At 44.9% G+C, this 20,386-nt stretch overlaps 1 protein-coding gene across 1 annotated transcript in view; it reads right to left on the bottom strand.

Moving 5' to 3' along the window:
• Window positions 1-20,386, bottom strand: part of USH2A (usherin) — a gene marked incomplete at both ends in the record, with an annotated part of 509,528 nt that overhangs the window by 65,786 nt on the left and 423,356 nt on the right. The window contains 3 exons of the mRNA XM_083377756.1: window positions 13,464-13,818; window positions 18,151-18,313; window positions 20,171-20,329. Of these exons, the coding sequence (XP_083233882.1) occupies window positions 13,464-13,818; window positions 18,151-18,313; window positions 20,171-20,329 (677 nt within the window). The remainder of the gene's footprint in view (window positions 1-13,463; window positions 13,819-18,150; window positions 18,314-20,170; window positions 20,330-20,386) is intronic.

The raw sequence follows: 20,386 nt of genomic DNA, 5'->3' as shown, positions 1-20,386 counted from the left end.
AGAGCCGAGGCCCGCGCCGCCGTTTCAGCCGCCTCCAGACGCGCCGCGGCTGCCGTTCCCCCCCGGCGGCGCGTCTGCGCAAGGTTCCCTGGCCTGCGGCATGCCCGGTAGAGGCTCGGATCAACTCAGCATCTCAGCGGCCTGGGAGGCTTCGAGAGCTTCGGCCTCGCAGCGGAATGCTTTGGAGACTCCGCCGTTGCGGCTGTCTCCTCTGGCCGATGCCATGCCTGCGCAGGACTGTGTAGTTCGGGAGCTGGCGAAGCCATTAGGGGACGGGTCCCTCCCCGCCGCGGTGACCAGGTGGCTGGGGGCCTCGGGCGTGGACGACAGGGGGGTTCAGAGTTGGGCGCGGCAGGGAGTGGGTGAGGGGGAGGAGCACGGTGGCGGCAACACATGGGAGGGGGCTTACCTGACCGGGCGATGGGCGAAAGGCCTTGTAGGGGAGGGGTGGGGAAGTTATAGGGAATGGGAGGGCGTGGGCGTGTTTGGGTGGAGTATGGGTGGGGTTTTCGGGTGTGTATTTAGTAGCGTTGGCTGCAGGTAGCGGCCAATGCTGGCTTTGTTTCTTGTTGCGGCTGTTGCTCTGAAGAATAAAGTGCTTCTAGACCGCAGCGGAAGTCTCTCGTTCCTGTGTTCGGCACCCTGCCCTGCTTGCTGCAGGACGAGTTTTGACAGAAAGCCAGCGTTTTCATAGCACTGCGGCCTTTCTGCCTTTCTGCTGTGTTCCGTTTGTGCGCCATGGCAGAGGGTTCGCAAGGGGCCGCTTTGGAGACTGGATTGGAGGAGGCTGGCGTGGCCGGGGTGGAGGCGACACCCCCTGCGGAGAGGGAAGTGGAGGACGCCCAGCCAGCTGTGCGGCCTAAGGTGCGGGAAGTGCCACCAGCAGACCCTGCGGTGGAGTCCCAGGGTGCTAGTAGCCAGACCCTGGGGGGGAGTGGTGGCTGAGCTCGGTCCTGGGGCGCATGGGACTCGAGCAAGGACGAACGGGCCGGCCCAGTGGGGTTCCACTAGGTTGGAGGGAGCGTCGGTTGACCGATGACGACGGCGAGGAATGGAGCTATTCAACCGCACCGGGGAGCCAGACTATGGACGTGCTGCGCGATAGGTTTGGAGAGGTCGGGGCACGTGACGGCGGTTCCTGGGCGGCCATGGGCCCTGAAGAAGACACGGGACAGTGGTCTTTTGGGGGGGAACCCAGTCAGCCAGCGACGTCCCGTTTCCGACTGGCCAGCCCGAAGTTCAAGGCGCCTGGGGAGGGTGGCGTTCGGCCCCCATCCACGCGAGCACAAGGAGGGCGTGATGCATGGCCAACGCCTGACCGGGGCCCTGGACGTCCGGCGCCCAGGTCGGTGGGGGTGTCCCAGGCTCAGACCCGTCCACCTGTCGGGCATTGGGGTCCGGGTGTGGTGTGGGGACCTCCACCGCTCACCATAACCTATGATGGGCATCCCGACCGCCTGGCTATGTTCCTGGGTCAGGTGATTAACCATCTGGACGGGTATGCCCAGGTCTACACATCACAGTGGGCGATGGTGGTGGCGGTCACCGCGTGCCTTCAGGGAGAGGCTGCAACCTGGGCAGCGGATCTTTACAGTGACTACGCCCGTGAACTCGGGGACGTGGGGCTGTTCCTGGAAGCCCTGCGCGTCCGCTTCGAGGATGTTTCTCGTATACATCGTGCGGAAGCTGAAGTTTTAGCCATCAGGCAGCGGGGACTGCCAGCGGAGGAGTACGTGCACGAGTTCCACAGGGTTGCGGGCAGGTTGCGCTCGTGGCCCGAGCGCTTGCTGGTGCACCACTTTCGGGCCGGCCTTGATGGAGCTCTCCAGCGGGCATGTGTGGTGCGGGGGGTTCCTGCACGGCTTCAGGATTGGTTCCGGGTAGCGGTGGAGCTAGATATTGGGCTGCAGGACACCCGGGGCAGGCCTGTAGTGGGCCCTGGAGCCTGGAGGGCCCCGGAGGGGCTGAAAACCGAGAGCCGGAAGCCCGGGCCGGCGGTGACACAACCCGGCCCCCTACCGGCACCCCGTCCAACATTCCGCTGCTTCCGATGCGACCAACCGGGCCACCGGGCAGTGGACTGCCCATTACCTCCGCCGCGGCCAGGGCCCAACCCTCCGGTGGCACGGGTCTCAACCCCCAGGAGAGCTGCGGAACGCTCCAGAGCAGCGTACCAGGTGGCCGACAAGACACCCCGAACATCAACACCGGTGCGTCCAGAGGGGCCGGCGGATGGACGGACTGACACATCCGATGGGTCTGAGGATCACGAGTACGAGGAGGACCCGATGGTAAGCGCTCCGGTGTGCCCTTTTGTGCTGCCTGTGGCATTGATAAGCCCATGAACAGGCGAGAGGAGGGAGTGTAAGGCTTTGATCGATACAGGAAGCACGCGCTGCCTTATCAGCCTGGTAATGGCAAGGGAGGCCGGCATCCCCCTTCAGCGGCTCCCCAAACCTCTCCGGTTCCAGCAGGTAGACGGGTCCCTTCTGGGTGGGGCACCCATTACGCATGTAACGGCACCAGTGAGAATGGAATTGGGTACACACTGGGAGACCCTCCGGTTTGTCGTGGTGCCGTCCATGACGGAGGCGGTCATTCTGGGGCTCACGTGGTTGGACAGGTGGGGCCCCACGGTTTGGTGGGAGGGGGGGTGCCGACACCTTCATCTTGGGACAGGGCCCCAGCCTCCTGCAAAGCATTCCTTCATGGGTCCGGAGGGGATCGGTGGGCCAGAGGGGGCCGCGGGGGTGGGAGCTGGGCTTGAGATACAGGTGCCACGGGAGTACAGCGATCTCGCAGATGTCTTCGATGAGAAAGAGTGTGATGCCTTGCCACCCCACCGCCCTACGGATTGCGCCATCGAACTGGAGCCAGGGGCAAAACTGCCGAAACCCCGCATGTACGCAATGGCACCCCGGGAGATGCAGGAGCTTCGCCAATACATAGACAAGAACCTGTGGAGGGGGTTCATCCAGCCCGCCCGGTCCAAGATGGCAGCCCCTGTCCTGTTCAGGGAGAAGAAGGATGGGACCCTAAGACTGTGCGTTGATTACCGGGGGGTTAACGCGGTATGTGTAGAGCACTTGTACCCCCTCCCTTTGGTGAAGGACCTTTTGGCTCATTTGGCTACGGGCCGGGTGTTCACCAAGTTAGACCTCAGGGAGGCGTACTACCGTGTCCGGATTAAAGCTGGCGACGAATGGAAGACGGCTTTCAATTGCCCGTTGGGGAGCTTTCAGTTCAGGGTAATGCCGTTTGGTCTGCAAGGAGCCCCCGCGGTCTTCATGCAGTTGATTAACCAAGTCCTGCATGATCATTTGTACCGGGGGGTCCTCGTCTATCTTGATGACATCCTCATATATACGTCAACGCTGGAGGAGCATGTCGCCTTAGTTCGGAGTGTACTGACCAAGCTGAGGGACGCCCAGTTATATGTGAAGCTCTCTAAATGTGAGTTTCACAAGCCCCGGCTGGACTATTTGGGATATCGGGTGTCCTCCAACGGGGTGGAGATGGACCCGGGGAAGGTGGAGGCTATCCAACAGTGGCAGGCCCCACGGACCCGGAAACAGTTGCAGAGCTTCCTGGGCTTCGCTAACTTTTATCGTCAGTTTATTCCACATTTCGCTTCCATTGCCCTGCCGCTCACAGATCTACTGCGGACAAAACAAATGGCAACATTGCCGCGGCCAGGGCAGAAGCTAGCGTGGACCACTACATGCCAGCAGGCTTTTGAGACGCTCAAGGCACAATTTGCTAAGGAGCCCGTCCTGCGACACCCGAACCCTGACCTGCCCTACGTAGTGCAGGCTGATGCGAGCGACGTGGCTGTTGGAGCTGTCCTTCTGCAACGGCATGCGATGGGAGAACTGCGGCCCTGCGCTTACGCCTCCAAGAAACTGACCACCGCGGAGAGGGCTTGGGCTATCTGGGAGAAAGAGGCTTTCGCGGTCCGCTGGGCCTTGGGGACTTGGAGACACCTTCTGGAGGGGGCTAGCCAGGAGTTCGAGGTATGGACGGACCATAAAAACCTGGAAGCCCTGCAAACACCCCGCCGTCTGTCCCCGAAACACGTACGATGGGCCCAGTACTTTCAGCGCTTCCGGTTCCGTCTCAAGTATGTGCCCGGGGGTAGAAATTTCCTGGTGGACGCCTTGTCTCGGCTACCACAATACGATTGTTGGAAAGAGGAGGTAGTACAGGCACTGGTACCGCCACCCCGCCCGGTGGAGGGGGCGGAGCACAGGGCCAATGCCTTGACAGACGACTTCCTGCGGACCTGTAAGGGAGCGTTGGCGACTGATGAATGGATGCAGGTGCACCCCGATACCCTCTCGTTGCGGGATGGCTTAGCTTGGCACGGGGTCAGGCTGTATGTGCCTGCGGCGGCACGGGATCAAGCGCTCTATCAATGCCATGATGCCAGGCAGGCAGGTCATTACGGGTTCGTGAAAACCCTGCATCTGGCCCGCCGCCAGTTTTGGTGGCCAACCATGAGGCGAGACATTGAGAGCTATGTGCAGAAGTGCCGCATTTGAGCAACCACCAAGCCCTCCACTAATAAACCGGCAGGCCTTCTGCAACAGGTGGCAGACCCCGTACGACCTTGGCAGGACATTGCCATGGACTTTGTGGTCGAGCTACCGGAAAGCAGGGGATATAACGTTTTGTGGACAGTAGTAGACTTGTTCTCGAAACAAGCCCACTTTATCCCCTGCAAGGGGTTGCCTTCAGCCCGTCGGCTGGCCTGGCTGTTTGTCCAACACATTTACCGTCTCCACGGGGTGCCACGACGTATCATCTCTGACCGTGGGGTACAATTCACGGCCCGGTTCTGGAGGGATTTCGTGCGTTATATCGGAGCAACACAGGGCCTGAGCTCGGCGTACCACCCAAGCACAAATGGAGCTGCGGAACGTGCGAACGTGGCGGTGGAGCGATACCTGCGTTGTTATGTTTCATACCAACAGTCTGAATGGGTGGACCTGCTATCCTTCGCGGAAGTAGCCTACAACAACGCAGTGCATAGCAGCACCGGGTTCTCCCCCTTTAAAGTAGTCTCTGGTTACGAGTTCGTTCCCATCGCGGGGTGTGACCAGGGGGCCCCGGCATCCTGCACACCTGGGGAGTGGATGCACCGGTTGGAGGAGGTGTGGGGGATAGCAAAGAAGGCGTTAGAGTGGGCTGCAGGGTCATACAAAGAGCAGGCAGACAGGAAGAGACGGCCGTTTGCACTTCCTAAAGTAGGTGATCTTGTCTACCTCTCCACGAAGTACCTGCGGCTACAGGTGCCATGTAGGAAGCTAGGGCCCAAATATCTCAGGCTGTTCTGGGTTATACAGGTAGTAAACCCTGTCACCGTCAGACTTCGGCTACCCCCCCTCCTTGGAAAGATACACCCCGTCTTCCACAGTAGCCTGCTGAAGCCTGCTACAACCGCCTCTGTGGCGGTGGGGGAGGGCGGCCCAGGGCCTGTACACGGCGACCACTATGAGGTACAGGAGATCCTGGACTCCCGGAAACGGAGGGGGCGGGTGCAATACTTGGTGGTCTGGAAGGGATACCCCATGGAGGAGGCCACCTGGGTACGGGATGGGGATGTGTGCGCACCACGCCTTCTCCGCGCTTTCCACCGGAAACACCCAGGGAAGCCGAGGGGGACCCAGGGGGGAACTGCTGGTCATGTTACTGACTACTCACCTCTCTCTCCTTGTATTCCAGGTGGGCCCCTGGTAGAGGGGGCAGCATGTCGGGCCTCGGGAGCCCGACACTCGAGGGGGGGCCCCTCCACCCCCCGGCACCCCCTGCCTTCCTGCCGCCAAACTCACCAGGCTCCATGGCGGCCCGGAAAGCTCAAGGGGCCGCGCCGCCACTTCCGCCACCTCCAGACGTGCCGCGGCTGCTGTCCTCACCCGGCGGTGCCTCTGCACACGGCTCCCCGGTTCGGAAGGCTCCGGGACCCGCGGCGCCACTTCTGCCACCTCCGGACACGCCGCGGCTGCTGTCCTTGCCCGGCGGCGCGTCTGTACCCGGCTCCCCGGCTCGAAAGGCTCCGGGGCCCACGCCGCCACTTCTGCCGCTAGCAGACGCGCCGCGGCTGCTGTCCTCGCCCGGCGGCGCATCTCCGCAGGGCTCCTCAGCTCGAAAAGCACTGAGGCCCGCGCCGCCGTTTCAGCCGCCTCCAGACGCGCCGCGGCTGCCGTTCCCCCCCGGCGGCGTGTCTGCGCAAGGTTCCCTGGCCTGCGGCATGCCCGGTAGAGGCTCGGATCAACTCAGCATCTCAGCGGCCTGGGAGGCTTCGAGAGCTTCGGCCTCGCAGCGGAATGCTTCGGAGACTCCGCCGTTGCGGCTGTCTCCTCTGGCCGACGCCATGCCTGCGCAGGACTGTGTAGTTCTGGAGCTGGCGAAGCCGTTAGGGGACGGGTCCCTCCCCGCCGCGGTGACCAGGTGGCTGGGGGCCTCGGGCGTGGACGATGACAGGGGGGTTCGGAGTTGGGCGCGGCAGGGAGTGGGTGAGGGGGAGGAGCACGGTGGCGGCAACACATGGGAGGGGGCTTACCTGACCGGGCGACGGGCGAAAGGCCTTGTAGGGGAGGGGTGGGGAAGTTATAGGGAATGGGAGGGCGTGGGCGTGTTTGGGTGGAGTATGGGTGGGGTTTTCGGGTGTGTATTTAGTAGCGTTGGCTGCAGGTAGCGGCCAACGCTGGCTTTGTTTCTTGTTGCGGCTGTTGCTCTGAAGAATAAAGTGCTTCTAGACCGCAGCGGAAGTCTCTCGTTCCTGTGTTCGGCACCCTGCCCTGCTTGCTCCAGGACGAGTTTTGACAGTGGGTATATAACAGTTAGATGTTTCAACCAAAACCCATGCAGTTCATCTTCACCTGGTGCTGACCAATTTTTGATCTTCCTTGCTCTTTTTCCTACCATTTTTGTTGTTATTACTAGTTCTTTCATTTCAATTTATGTTTTATTTGCATCCACCTCTTTTAACCAAGCCGCATCCTTGTTGTGTTTCTTTTGGTTATCCCATATCTACTTCCAGAACTGCACTGTTTCTTCCTTGTCAGGTACTGACTGATTTATTGCAGTTTCTCCATTGATGGATTGTTAGAAATGTTTCTGATTGGATTGAAATTGGAGGTTCTGCCTATAATTTGCAATTCGAGCTTTGTATCTACTGATTTTCCTGGCTAGAGCTATTATTTGCTGCTTTATTATTTCCAATGCATCCTTGATCTTCCTTACTTCTAAGTGGTATTTCTTGATTAGGTATTCTTTGGTCTTCTTGTTCTTCAGCTTCTTTTCTTTCATCTATTCTAGTTTGCTTACATGTGATCTTAACTTGCTGATCTTATTTTCTAGTCTAACCTTCCATTTTTGTGGTGCACTGTTTGTTTGTTTTTCTTCTTTCTTGATTTTGCATCCAAGGTATTCAGTTATAACTGCAGCTGTGCTGTATATTAGTTGGTTTGTTTCTTGCAGTGAATTGGTGCTTATACTTGATATTGCAGTATTTGCATCTTTTAATGCTTGTGCTAGCTGTTTCTTTGGACCAAGCTTCAATGCAAGCAGCCTTATTATGTTGTTTTTATGCTGTTCTAGATGCTCAGTTATTCTTTGTTTTAATTCTTGTATTTCTTTAGTTACAGGGCTTTGTTCTTCCTGAGGAAGAGGTACCTGATTTCCAAATGAGAACAGTTATATATCTCTGCTGGATTCCTTCATGGCCAACTCCCCCTGGCTTGCCTCTACATTCTGAATTACTTCTGGCAAGGCTTTGATTTCTTTGCCCTGGGTAAACCTTTGCAGTTCATCCAATTCTGTTTCTGTGAATACTTTATTTCATATTATAAATCAGCATTGATCTGCTAGTCTCAGTTCTGTTATTTCTGATTCTGGATGTTGTTCTTTCCAGAACTGGTGCATTTGTTTTAGATATCCTCTTCTTGTTCGACTTGATCTGTAATAACAGATCATTATTTCTTTGTTTTCAATCACTGTGTATTTGCGATGGGTAAACACCTTTTCTTCCAATAGTTCTGCAGCTGCTGGCCCTGGTTGCTCAGCCAACAGTCCTGAGTCCTGTAACTCATTTTTCACCAGATATCCAGGAACTCCAACATCTAGTGCAGACCTTGTTAACCCGGGCAACATCCGAGCTGGTATGGCATTCTGAAATTTACATCTCACCATATTTTTTGTGGGAGAGACACTCTTTGTCTGACTCCTCTGATGAGACCTGTCCAGTATGGTTGAACCTCTGGCATAGCTCTCATCTTCTTCAAAGTGCACAAGCCCAATAACCATGTCAAGGTAGTGCCTCACTGGGGGATTATTATTATTATCATTATTATTATTATTGTTGTTGTTGTTATTATTATTCATATTATTAGCCACAATAAAAATCATCTTGGATATTTTCCTGTTGAGGCTGGTGGGCATGATATGGAAGACAGTTCAGTGAATGATTAGACAAATTATGGACTCCAGTGTGTTTAAATCAGTGCTTTGAATTAAGATGCAGTTTGGGAAGCTAAGAAATAACTTTTGTTTGGTGGCCTGAGCTTTCTGCCTACTTTATCTTTGAACCCAAAGAATAAATTGTGGCCTGTACCTAGGTAGGATATTTTTTCTTTATTTATATTTTAGCATATTGCTCATCCAGTGCACATTTTATGCATTAAAGTGTGCAACTTTGATGTTATACCACATACCTTGTCCTGTCACTTTGAACTGGTAAATTGGTGAATTGCCAAGGAATGTAACTACAGCTATAGAATCTATTAAGAGCAGGTAGTCATGTGGGGATGAGGGAGTATCTCAAGATATGCTAACACTTTAAGGCCTATCATCTGGAAACAAGACAAATCCACAAGTAAGCAATGAGGTAGACATAATCACCTATCAATAATAAACATTTACAAAAAGAGATACATTCCATCCCATCAGCAACAAGAACTGAGGTCAATTATGTCTTGGATTCTCTTCCTCATTGACATAAAAGCAGAATGGAAGAAGCAAGATGCATATTCCACAGACAAATCCCCCCTTTTGTATTAAGAACATTAGCAGTACTGGATCCCAAAAATGAGCATTATAGCATAACCCACCATATTTGGCTTGAAGAATCAAGCAAAATATAATGCAGATATTAAGAATGCATAAGAAATTGGCAAGCAAATAAAATATCACTACTTTGTCACTAAAAATCAATGAGACATCTCTACATGATCTCTAATTAAAGAAATATATACAATGGTATCTCAGTAATTATTAATTGGTTCCAGGAGGCACATTGAGTATCAAAAATGGTAAGTACCAAACAAATTATTCCCTTAAGTGAATAGTGAGTCACAGGGCAGCTGACACTGACAAGTTCTAGCTTTAACATTTCATGTTAAAATGTGTTGAATACCAAATTCGATGAGTTTCAAAGCAGTTGAGTACCAAGGTACCACTGTAACTGCAATATTTTTAAAAATATAAATTCAAACAACAGATTAAGAATGGAGCATGGATCACAAGAACAGTTTAGAATTCAGTACACTAGTAGACATTTATGGTTAATTATTATTTCTAACTTATTTCCTTCAGACCTATTTCAAAGTGCAATGAAGACACATTCTTATAAAGTTAGCATTTGGGATGAAAAATTAATAAAAGGAAAAATAAATGCTAAATAATGTTAGAATATATCTATCAGAAGGAGTGTTTACATATGGCAAAGTATATGAGGAGATTATTAGATCTAAAATATGTCACAAGCATTTTCCCAAGCTATATATTTTTTAAAAAAAGAGAAAATATGTACAGTACATACTTTAGTAGTCTGTTCTAACACATTCCTTTAGAAAACTAAGCAATGACTAAGAAAAAAAATAAAAACTGAGATGCATTGAGAAGTCTATTAATTAAAATAGTTAATACATATACTATTGTGCTCTTAAAATTGCTGTTTCTTTCTATACAGTTCTTACTACTAGTCAAAATCTTTACCCAAGAGTCTCCTCTCTTCCCTACTGCCCCTCAATACTCTGTTCTTTTCTGGCCTCACCAATGCGGTACTTAAAATGTAAGATCTGCCACAACATTGTCACAGACTCTATTTCTGAGCTAATAATATCTATTCAGCTCCAGATTACTGCATTTATTAAGCTTTGCAACTTATAGTATATGAATATCATGTAAAAGTTATTTCTTTTTGTAGTAGTTGATTTATTTCTGATTCTGAAGAGTTATGAGGTAAATCTCATTAATTACCAAATATAAATCATTGGTGTCAAGCTAATGTTAATTTTACTATCATGCTTAAACCAGCATGCACTGTAAATGTGCATAGATAAAATTATATTTCAAGGGTTGAAAAATATGTGATTTTAGGACTTTCCTTCTAGGCATTCAAAGCCTAAAACACCAATCCAGAATTATGTTTAGTGGAATTTACCTCTGAGTAAATATGCTTCGCCCTGGGAGGGCCCATTGGTAATGGCAATGTTTAACTAAGTTTCTTTTGGGTGCCCTTGCCACTATTGCTCAATTAAGAAATATATGGGAAAAATTACATACTGCAAAGTCAAGGTAAGCCTCCAGCATCTATTTACAAAATGCTTCTGATGTTCTCACAGATCATGTAGGAATTCTTATAAAGCACAAATGGGGAGTTAATGTAGGAAATTAGCAGTATGTCTACTTGCCAATAAAAAAGAAAAACTGGGAAGGTACAAAATATCCTGGGGAAGGGCTGGGCGGGTAGTGGCCTTCTGGAAGTTGAGTGATTTGGGACAGAACATACCATCTTAATCACAATTTTGTAAAAAAAGACAAGTCCACTTCTTCAAGTCATTTTACCAGTGTGCTATTGATTCAGGAAGATTGTCCACCCATGTGATAGCCATTATCACCTATACTACGCATACACCAGTTAAAGGGACAATACTTGAACAATCCCAAGCAATTGGCTAGATAGGGAGGTTAAAAATATCCCTGAAGAAAGCATTGGTAAACCATGTATGTATTACTGCCAATATAACTCTATGTATACAGTCACTAGGAATCAAGTTCAGCTCAAGGGTATTGCACCTTTTTTTTTTTTTTGCTAAAATCTTCCCTCTGAAAATGGAGAAGTTAGATATGAAAGACATTAAGGACAAGGCTACTGGATACCTTGCACTGGAACATTTTAAAATGTTTTGGTCACCGTGATGTAAAAAAGATGTTGAGACTCTGGAAAGAGTAGAGAAGAGCAACAAAGATGATTAGAGGTCTGGAGGCTAAAACATATAAGCACAGTTGCTGGAATTGGGTATGTCTAGTTTAATGAAGAGAAGGACTAGGGGAGACATGATAGCAGTGTTCCAATATCTCAGGGGCTGCCACAAAGAAGAGGGAGTCAAGCTATTCTTCAAAGCACCTGAAGGCAGGAGAAGAAGCAACAGATGGAAACTAATCAAGGAGAGAAGCAACCTAGAACTAAGGAGAAACTTCCTGACAGTTAGAACAATTAACCAGTGGAACAACCTGCCTCTAGAAGCTGTGAATGCTCCAACACTGGAAGTTTTTAAGAAGAGACTGGACAGCCATTTGTCTGAAATAGTATAGGGTTTCCTGCCTGAGCAGGGGGTTGGACTAGATGACCTCCAAGGTACCTTCCAACTTTACTATTATGATTATAAAAGCTGTAGTTCAAAATATTTGGTACACAACAAACTGGGAAATATATGCTAATAGTCAAGCAATAGTGACTGATTAAGCTTATGAAAAGCATTAAATTACCAGGGGTTGCCTTTTAAGAAGAGACTAGACAATCACCTGTCTGAGATGGTATAGGTCAGGGGTAGGCAACCTTGGCTCTTTTATGACTCGTGGACTTCAACTCCCAGAATTCCTGAGCTAGCATGGGAGTTGAAGTCCATGAGTCATAAAAGAGCCAAGGTTGCCTAACCCTGGTATAGGTCAATGATGGCGAACCTTTTAGAGACCGAGTGCCCAAACTGCAACCCAAAACCCACTTATGTATCGTTGCGTGTGAAGTGGGCATGGCCCATTGGGTGGGCGTGGCCCATTGGGTGGGTGTGGCTGTGGTAGTAAAAACTTCAATCAATTATTTCAACTTTGCGAGTTGAAATTGATTGATTGACTGAAACTTTTCTCTTTTTTGGCACATGGCGGCGGAGGCCTGAAGCTAAAAGGTTTTATAAAACCAAGCTGAACGCCTAGGACTGGGGCGACAGTGCGTGTGCCCACAGAGAGAGCTCTGCATGCCACCTGTGGCATGCATCCCATAGGTTTGCCACCATGGACTTAGGGTGAGGTCACCATGAACTCATAGAGCAAAATGGACATCACCAACAAACATGGAGTGCTTGGATATGGTTAGGAGGGCACTTACTTTTCTAGGCTGCCTTATCTATGTTTCCTGGTAAAATACATGGAAAAATCCCCTTGGAGGAAAATTCCACTTAGGGTTAGGGTTAGGTCACCATCAACTCATAAAGCAAAATGGACATCGCCAACAAACTCGGAGTGCTTGGGTATGGTTAGGAGGGCAGTTACTCTTCTAGGCTGCCCTATCTATGTTTTGTGGTAAAATACATGGAAAAATCCCATTGGAGGAAAATTCCACTTAGGGTTAGAGTTAGGTCACCATGAACTCATAGAGCAAAATGGACATTGCCATTTTTTTTAAAAAAAAAATTTTTGCACACAGTGGCGAAGGCCTAAAGCGAAAAGCTTTTATAAAACCCAGCTGAAGGCTTAGGACTGGGGCGATGGTGCTCAAGCCAACAGAGAGGGCTCTATGTGCCACCTGTGGCATGTGTGCCATAGGTTTGCCACCACGGGTAAAGGTTCTCCTGCTGGAGCAGGGGGCTGGATTAGACCTCCAAGTTCTATTCTATTCTATTCTATTCTATTCTATTCTATTCTATTCTATTCTATTCTATTCTATTCTATTCTATTCTATTCTATTCTATTCTATTCTATTCTATTCTATTCTATTCTATTCTACTAGGGCAGGGTAGGCAACCTCGGCTCTTTTATGACTCATGGACTTCAACCCCCAGAATTCCTGAGTCAGCATAGCTGACTGAGGAATTCTGGGGGTTGAAGTCCATGAGTCATAAAAGAGCCGAGGTTGCCTACCCCTGTACTAGGGGAAACAAAATCTTTACTGAACTGTTCTTTCATCTCTTCTATACAGAAGGAACCTAAATTGATGCATACATCAGCTTGAGACAAAGGAAGCTTGCTTTTGACATCAGAATTATATTTTTCCCCTCATATGTACATTCTATGATTTTTCTGAAATTCACAGAGTTAAACAGCTGAGATATTTTTAAATAAACAGGTGTTTTGAAATGCATGTAAAAATCCAAAGAGAAGGCCCAAAATTGACACATTATTTCTGAATGCTTAAACTGAATCCGAAGATGCTTCACACATTGATTGGTTAATCTAGTACTTACAGGAACTGTTAGTGCAGTAACATCCTGTGTGTTAATTGTTGGGTCATTCTGTCTCTCTTGATAGACAACATGATACTGAGAAATAGGATCATTAGAAGGAGCAGGGCTGGTCCAATTTAGGAACACAGAATGAGCACTGATGGCTTGTGCTGAGGGAGATTTCATGCCTGATGGTCGAGTTTTTAGGGTCTGTGTTGAAGACCATGAACTATTCACAGAACCTTTGGAATTTTGAGCCTTGACACAGTATTCATACTCTGTGAATGGCTGAAGAACACCTGTATTATCAATAAATTCTAAAGTGCCTTCAGACCAGATGAACACAAGGATTTCCTCTTGAGTCTCCATGGGACGTCTGAAAGGCAGACAACAACAAAAAAGATGGTTATTGGCAAGTTCAGATATGATAACTGGATCCTGAAGTGCACATTTCAAAACTGCTAGAATCTAGTATAGTTTCTCTGATAAATGTTAATGCTGATCTACAAGATTGAACTAAGTGCTCCTCATCTCCAAAATATTGACCTCTTTCTGAAGTCTCCTTTTCATTAAAGAAAAGAAAAGAACAGAAAAAAAAGAAAAGAAAGAAATGGTCATTGCAGGGTCCTTTTGAGAGTAACATGGGAAAATGTTTGAAATGTCATCAGAAGAATTATGTATTGATTATCCTTGTGTTTTATTCATTAGTGTTATTTAGGTGAGAGTTTAATATATAGGAGACAAGTATACAATGTATACTGAGATGCATACATTAATAATCTCTTTTAGGGGTTTTCTAATTAAGAATAAGCATGCTGAATTACTGTACACACAAAGAAATTAAAGATGTTTAAGACAGGAACCTCAAAGTTTATCTGATTTAGTGTAAAAGTGAGTAATGATTTGAGTTCTAGGAGCTTAGAATGACTTGCGAAGGCATTTTCATTAAATTCAGTTCATTTACATGATGAGGACTAGAATAATGATTTAGAAAACGTACAGGGCAAAAGTTCAAACTAAAAAAAAACCCCATGCTTTTTCTGCTTGCAACTGAGACCTGATTCCATATATATGTATATTTAGCATACATTTTAGTGCAAGAAGTCTTTTCATTTTGATTATAAAAATCTGTCATTGAAGAAAAGTGAAAAAAAAAATCATTTTAAGTACCACAAGTCTTTTTAATGCTAAGTAGTTCTGTTTGCACTGAACAGCATTTAACTTAAAAAAATAGCTGTTTGCTGAATTTGTAAATTAATGTTTAGCAATATGGGGAATCTGTAAGAAACAGCTTCCCTGCACTGAAATATCAAAAATGTCACCAACTGTGAGCTTTTCCACAAGCAAAAGCTGAACAATATAGCCTGGTTAAAGTGTTTAGATCATATTACTGCTGAATATTTAATGAAAGAAACTTATGCTTAGGCAAATAGTTCCATCTGTAGTGCTAAAAAGACAGCATATCTTGTATGAATAAACTGTGAACAGAAGTGTTTGAGCAATCTCTAATCATTTCAAAAGGCTGAGTATTTAGAATTCAACTGCTCATTTAAGTGAAAGTTTTTCTCCTAATACAGCAAGCAATAAAAGGAGAAAGATGCCATTTTAAAGAAATGTCAGCTGCCTCTGTTTCTGCTACAATGCTTTGCTTGACTTGCGACTTGTTTCTAAGATATGTAGTTGGATTTCCAATTTTTACCGTGGCAAACCTGCACAGCCAGTAACATAGCCAGTATATTTGAAGTGTTTATTCTGAAAATAGAAGAGCTGGGTTTTTTTTAAATTTGAAATGGAAGATGTCATTCTTTGAGTCAGTGTGTGAAGTTTAATTTTGTGGTTTTGCATAGCTATGCATATAGCTTTTTTCATGTGACAATTGCATGTTAATTATAGAAGTCTCTTTCTTGGCCCCTGCACGTTCAGTCATAGGTCAAAAAAAAAAAGCTTGATAAGTGTAATTGGCATACTCCATGCATGTGATGGGATGTAGTGAGCAGGTGGATCCCCAGGGGGAAGGGGCTGCATTCCAGAGGACCCCCTCCCTAATGATTCACTGGGGTAGAGATGTACAAATGAGTATCATCAGCATATTGATTATACCTCTTCCCATGGCAATGGATATACTTACCCAGTGATCACATGTGGATAGTAAAGACGAGAGGAGAATGCACTTGTATTCTTTCAATTTACACATACTGTAACTTTAGTTAAAATGGTGTGTTAGAAATGATTGACACTAATATATGAAGACATCCTGAAGTGTAGACAGACCGTGGTTCTAATAATCAGAGATCTCTTTAACTCTTTGCATTATTCTTTCCAGTCTGGAGAAACTCTTGACCTCCATTCCCATCTTTTAACCATTCCTCCCCTCTATAAAATACATCAAGTAAATATTGATAAAAGGGAAAACCTCCTTCTAACTACTTAGAATATAAAATATCCTTCTAGCCACCATTAAATATGAAATCAAGTCAACCTAATGATAACATGCTTTTAAATGTTATCATTATATTGACTTTATTTTGCATTTATTCTGTAATCAAGTCTCTCTCTGTGTATAAGCTGGCTTTACATAGGGAAATGTGCAGCACTCACATAAATACCCACAGATATACACAGGTTTATGGTGCAGAAATAAATGGATAATAAATATTGCCATCCCCCACATAGTTCTATTCCAATTAAGACTTTAGGCTTTTGGAAAAAGATTTGTGATGGGGAAGGAGAGAGAGATATCATGAAGGTTAGCATAGAAGAAGCTGAAAGCCTTGCAAATTTAGATCCTTCAGTTTTAATGAAAAACTGCCCACTCACTTGCTGGTTAAATAAATTTAGTTTAATGTATAAATGATAATAAGGCAGGGCAGCAAAAGATGAAAAAGAAATTATATGCAAAACATCATCTAAAAATGTTGAAGAGTTTTTGTTATAGCAGTCTAAGGCTGTGTATGAACACTGCATGGAAAAAAAATGCTGTGCTTACATTCCATTTCTGTCCTTACATATTTCTGATTTTTTTTCATAGCTATCTGAAAAAGATGTGATATTGTTGTTGTCTAAGCACATTTAAACTTCAGCTGAAATAACTGCCAAGTGATTCATGCCTATGTAGGTGAATATAACGATTATATCTGGAGCCCCAGTGCGCCATTTTCATTTCACTTTAAATAAAAAACAAAATGTATCTATGTCAGTCAGTGCCCTTCTGCTGTACTCCGAGGTATCAAACAGGCTACAATTATGATTGTGAAGTGATTGTGTCACATTGGAGGAAGGTTTATTGCTTTCGAGTCTGCTAAGCAGTAACACATTCTGTTTCATATTACTCTTTATATCATTGTTTGGCTGTGACTAGAATAACCAAATACCATCAAATGCTGTCAAATTCAATTTACAATATTTTCCACTTTCTGCATTATATTTCCTGTTTTCCCTTTCCCTGGCTGCTGTGGAATTGCTCCTATAATCATCAGTGTGGTTTACAAAATCAGCAGAATGAAAATGTATTTTGGAGTATGAAAGATACTTTGTTTCCTTTTACACAAAATTGGGGCTTAATCTATTGGGTCATACAATTAGCATAGAAAAGGGGAAATATTCCAAATCAAGCAGCATTTTAAAAACTATTGGAAGCCTTCAGACAAAGTACTAGCAAGTTGGTTCAAGAAAAGACATTTATTCACTAACTTCACAGATTTTTTTAGAATCAATTGCTCCTTGACCAGTAGTAGAAAGCCAGCCAAAATCAAGTTTGACCACGTTCTTTTTTCACCATGAACATCTCACAACTTCAAACATCAACCTGAATTCTGTCATATCATTTTTGTCCTTGGCGGTTATTGCCTAGCCTAATGAGCAATTTTTGTTTCAGATCTCTTTTTCTGTCACTCCTTCCTTCAACTCCATGGGTCCATTATATTTCCATAGCAATGATTATTTTCAGGCTAATGTCTAGTTCTTCCTATTTGTTTTCTTCAAACTGCCTTTCACCCCTTCTCTCCCTCCCCTCTTAGTTTGCCATCTATCTGCATTCATTACTTTGGATTCTACAGAGTCCCTGCCCCTTCTCCAAAGAGTTTCCCCAACATAACAGCTTTTCTTTCTTGTACAATTGAACATTCTTATCTATTAGATTTTCTTAATCAATGAAAAGGCTTACTTCCACAATTCCTGTATATCACAGAGGTCCAGGGCAAGCAAGCCATGTGCAAGTTTAAAACAGTGTAGAAACGTGTACACAGTATTAGTGACTTGTTCTTCTAGTTGGAGTTTCTTGAACTTGGTGGATAAAACACCAAAGTATATCTGACCATGATGAATGCTGATAAAAGAATTAGGTTGCAAAAGAAAGCCAGATGCAGATGCAGACTCTGCATCCAGCATGATGCGTATCTGAAAAGGCTATTTGACCCATCTGCATTCAGGAAGGCTCATTGAGACTTGGTTTAAATGTTCTTTTTGCTATCTTGAAAATGCAATTTATGGTCAGTAGTAATAACATTAAAATACTCTTTTTATAACAGCCATGATGATATAATTTATTTTCCATAATCACTGTGTCTTTTGTGAGGCCTGGGGCATTTATTTGGATACTTTGCATACTGCTTAGGCCTACCCATCTTGAAACAACCCCTCACCTTTACAGAAAGCTTCCACTACATAGTGAGGTCTATAATATTTAAGAATACAAAACTACAAGAACTACCTGTAAATAAAGTAGTCTGTAATTATCCCATTGGGTTTTTCAGGAGGTAACCATTTCACAGCTATATATGTTGTTCCAATGGCTGAAATGATAGGAGGACTCAAATCTTCAGGAAAGGCTTCAGCAGTGGTTGCATATACTCGTTCACCAACTCCGCAGCCATCTAGAAGAATACAAACCAGACCTTAAGAATTATATTGCCTTTCAAGCATGCAAAGTACTCTTCCAATTGTCAAAGTCTCAAGAACTAAAATTTCTTAATGGAAATACCGGTATGTCTCTTTCCAATCACTGTAACTACTGTAATAAAAAAATTACATATACTTGAGGTCTTGAGGTTTCTAGTAGAAAGTCCAGACAAAATTATTTTATTTATCTATTAAATTTCTAATTACCTGTCTCATCTCTGGGCAGTTAATACCATTAGTCAGAGAGCTTGGCCAGTAAGAAAGAAAAATATACCATTTATAGCATCTTCCAAGTCAAACTCAGCCCCTGGTGTCTTCATAGATAGATCCATGCAGCTTGTTGTGATTGTTTTCTGAGGGGTTTTCTTTGTTTGCCAGTCTAGCCTAGAGGTATCATTTCCATCCAAATATTGTTCAGACTCAACTTGGCAAACTATTTGTGTTCAATAAGTCATGTATTGTTTTTCACTATACTGCCATCATCTGCTCTAGACTTTTCCACACAGAAACACAGAAACACACACACACACACACATGTAAATGAAATAAAATCTTCAAGCTGAATTTAATTGGATATGCCCATGCAGTTTTCATGACAACAATATGGAAGACTTTTACCATTCCTTCTGGGACTGTTTTCATTTCCTACTTTTTGTCTATAGTTTTGGGGGTTTTCTGAAGGTCTACCAACCAAATACTAAATAAAATTAATCCTGATTACTTTCTGAGCCTAGACAATATTGCCTAAAAGCTTTTTTTTTCTTGAAAATGTTTCTTTAGAAATGGCAGTTTGCAAGGACAGACAAATACCAAACATTTCTCATGATACGAAACCAGAATTCAGCAATATAATAATTAATACTGGATGCATGACTTCCATTTGCCTTCTTAGTTTCTACACTATATGGTGTGTTGATCCAGTTCCTCATAAAGTCCATTCAAACATGTCAAATAAATTGATATCAACGACTGTTCATAGCACAGATAGTAAGCTGATACAAAATCACCATTTTACATTTTGGTTTAACAGAGGGAAAACAAAAATAAGAAGCACTGAGTTGCAATACTCATTACTGCTTGCTTACTGGTTTGCTTTCTGAAAATCAGCCAGTTAAAAAATCTTGGCAAAAGTTGCGCTTCTTTTATTATATGTCAAACTCATGCTTTTGGCTCAATTATCAGTTCTTATTAAAATCCTATCTGTTTGGCAATGTATGATTTACAGCATTACTTCTTTTAGAATACAGACAATGCAAGGTATTTTTGAAACAATTTGGTTTGGGAAATATAATGAGGATGATGATAATGGTGATGATTTTCCAAAGATTTAGTTTGTTTTCCAATGTGCCACTTTTCTCAGAAGCCCAGAGACCAAGGCAGTGTCATATTCAATACCACCTGAAGAATTCCATTATGCTGTACCCATACTAACAAAACCCTTTAGATCAGGTTTCATACATTTCTTATAATTCTGAATCAGAGAGTTATCCTTCTGTTTCCAATGAATAATAAAAAGGACATATAAATTACTGATGTAGTATTAATTGGCAATGGATTTTCTCCGATGTGTATTTCTAGAACAATTTTAAAAACACCTTGTTTTATGTTTTTCATAAAAACGGCTGACATTCTCCCAAATGTGAACTATTTAAATTTTCTATTGAAATATTCATGATACAATATGGAGATGTGTAAAATAAATGATTCAATCCTAGTTTGCTTTTACTAGGTAAACATTTTGAAATAAGATGTTATTCTGTTATTTAAACAGAATATATTTTGCAAAATTGCACTGTCTTCCAATAACAAAATGGAATTACTTAACATCTTACCATTCTGGCAGGCTTGTATCCTTATCTCATATTGGGTCCATGGATCAAGTCCATCCAAAAGAAGGAATCTGGGCTGCCCAACTGGTTTTACAAGAGGGGAGGTACTGCCAGCATCTAGTAATATATTGTACTCCAAAGGTACATTGCTCTCAAATGACCCTGTAATAAAATAAATAAAATAAGTTCATAGAATGTTATTGAAATTGGACATGGTTG

The sequence above is a fragment of the Vipera ursinii genome, assembly GCF_947247035.1.
Source record: "Vipera ursinii genome assembly, chromosome: 1".
In the NCBI taxonomy this organism is placed as follows: domain Eukaryota; kingdom Metazoa; phylum Chordata; class Lepidosauria; order Squamata; family Viperidae; genus Vipera; species Vipera ursinii.
Note: the sequence above shows the minus strand (reverse complement) of the source record. Positions and strands in the feature narration are given on the sequence as shown.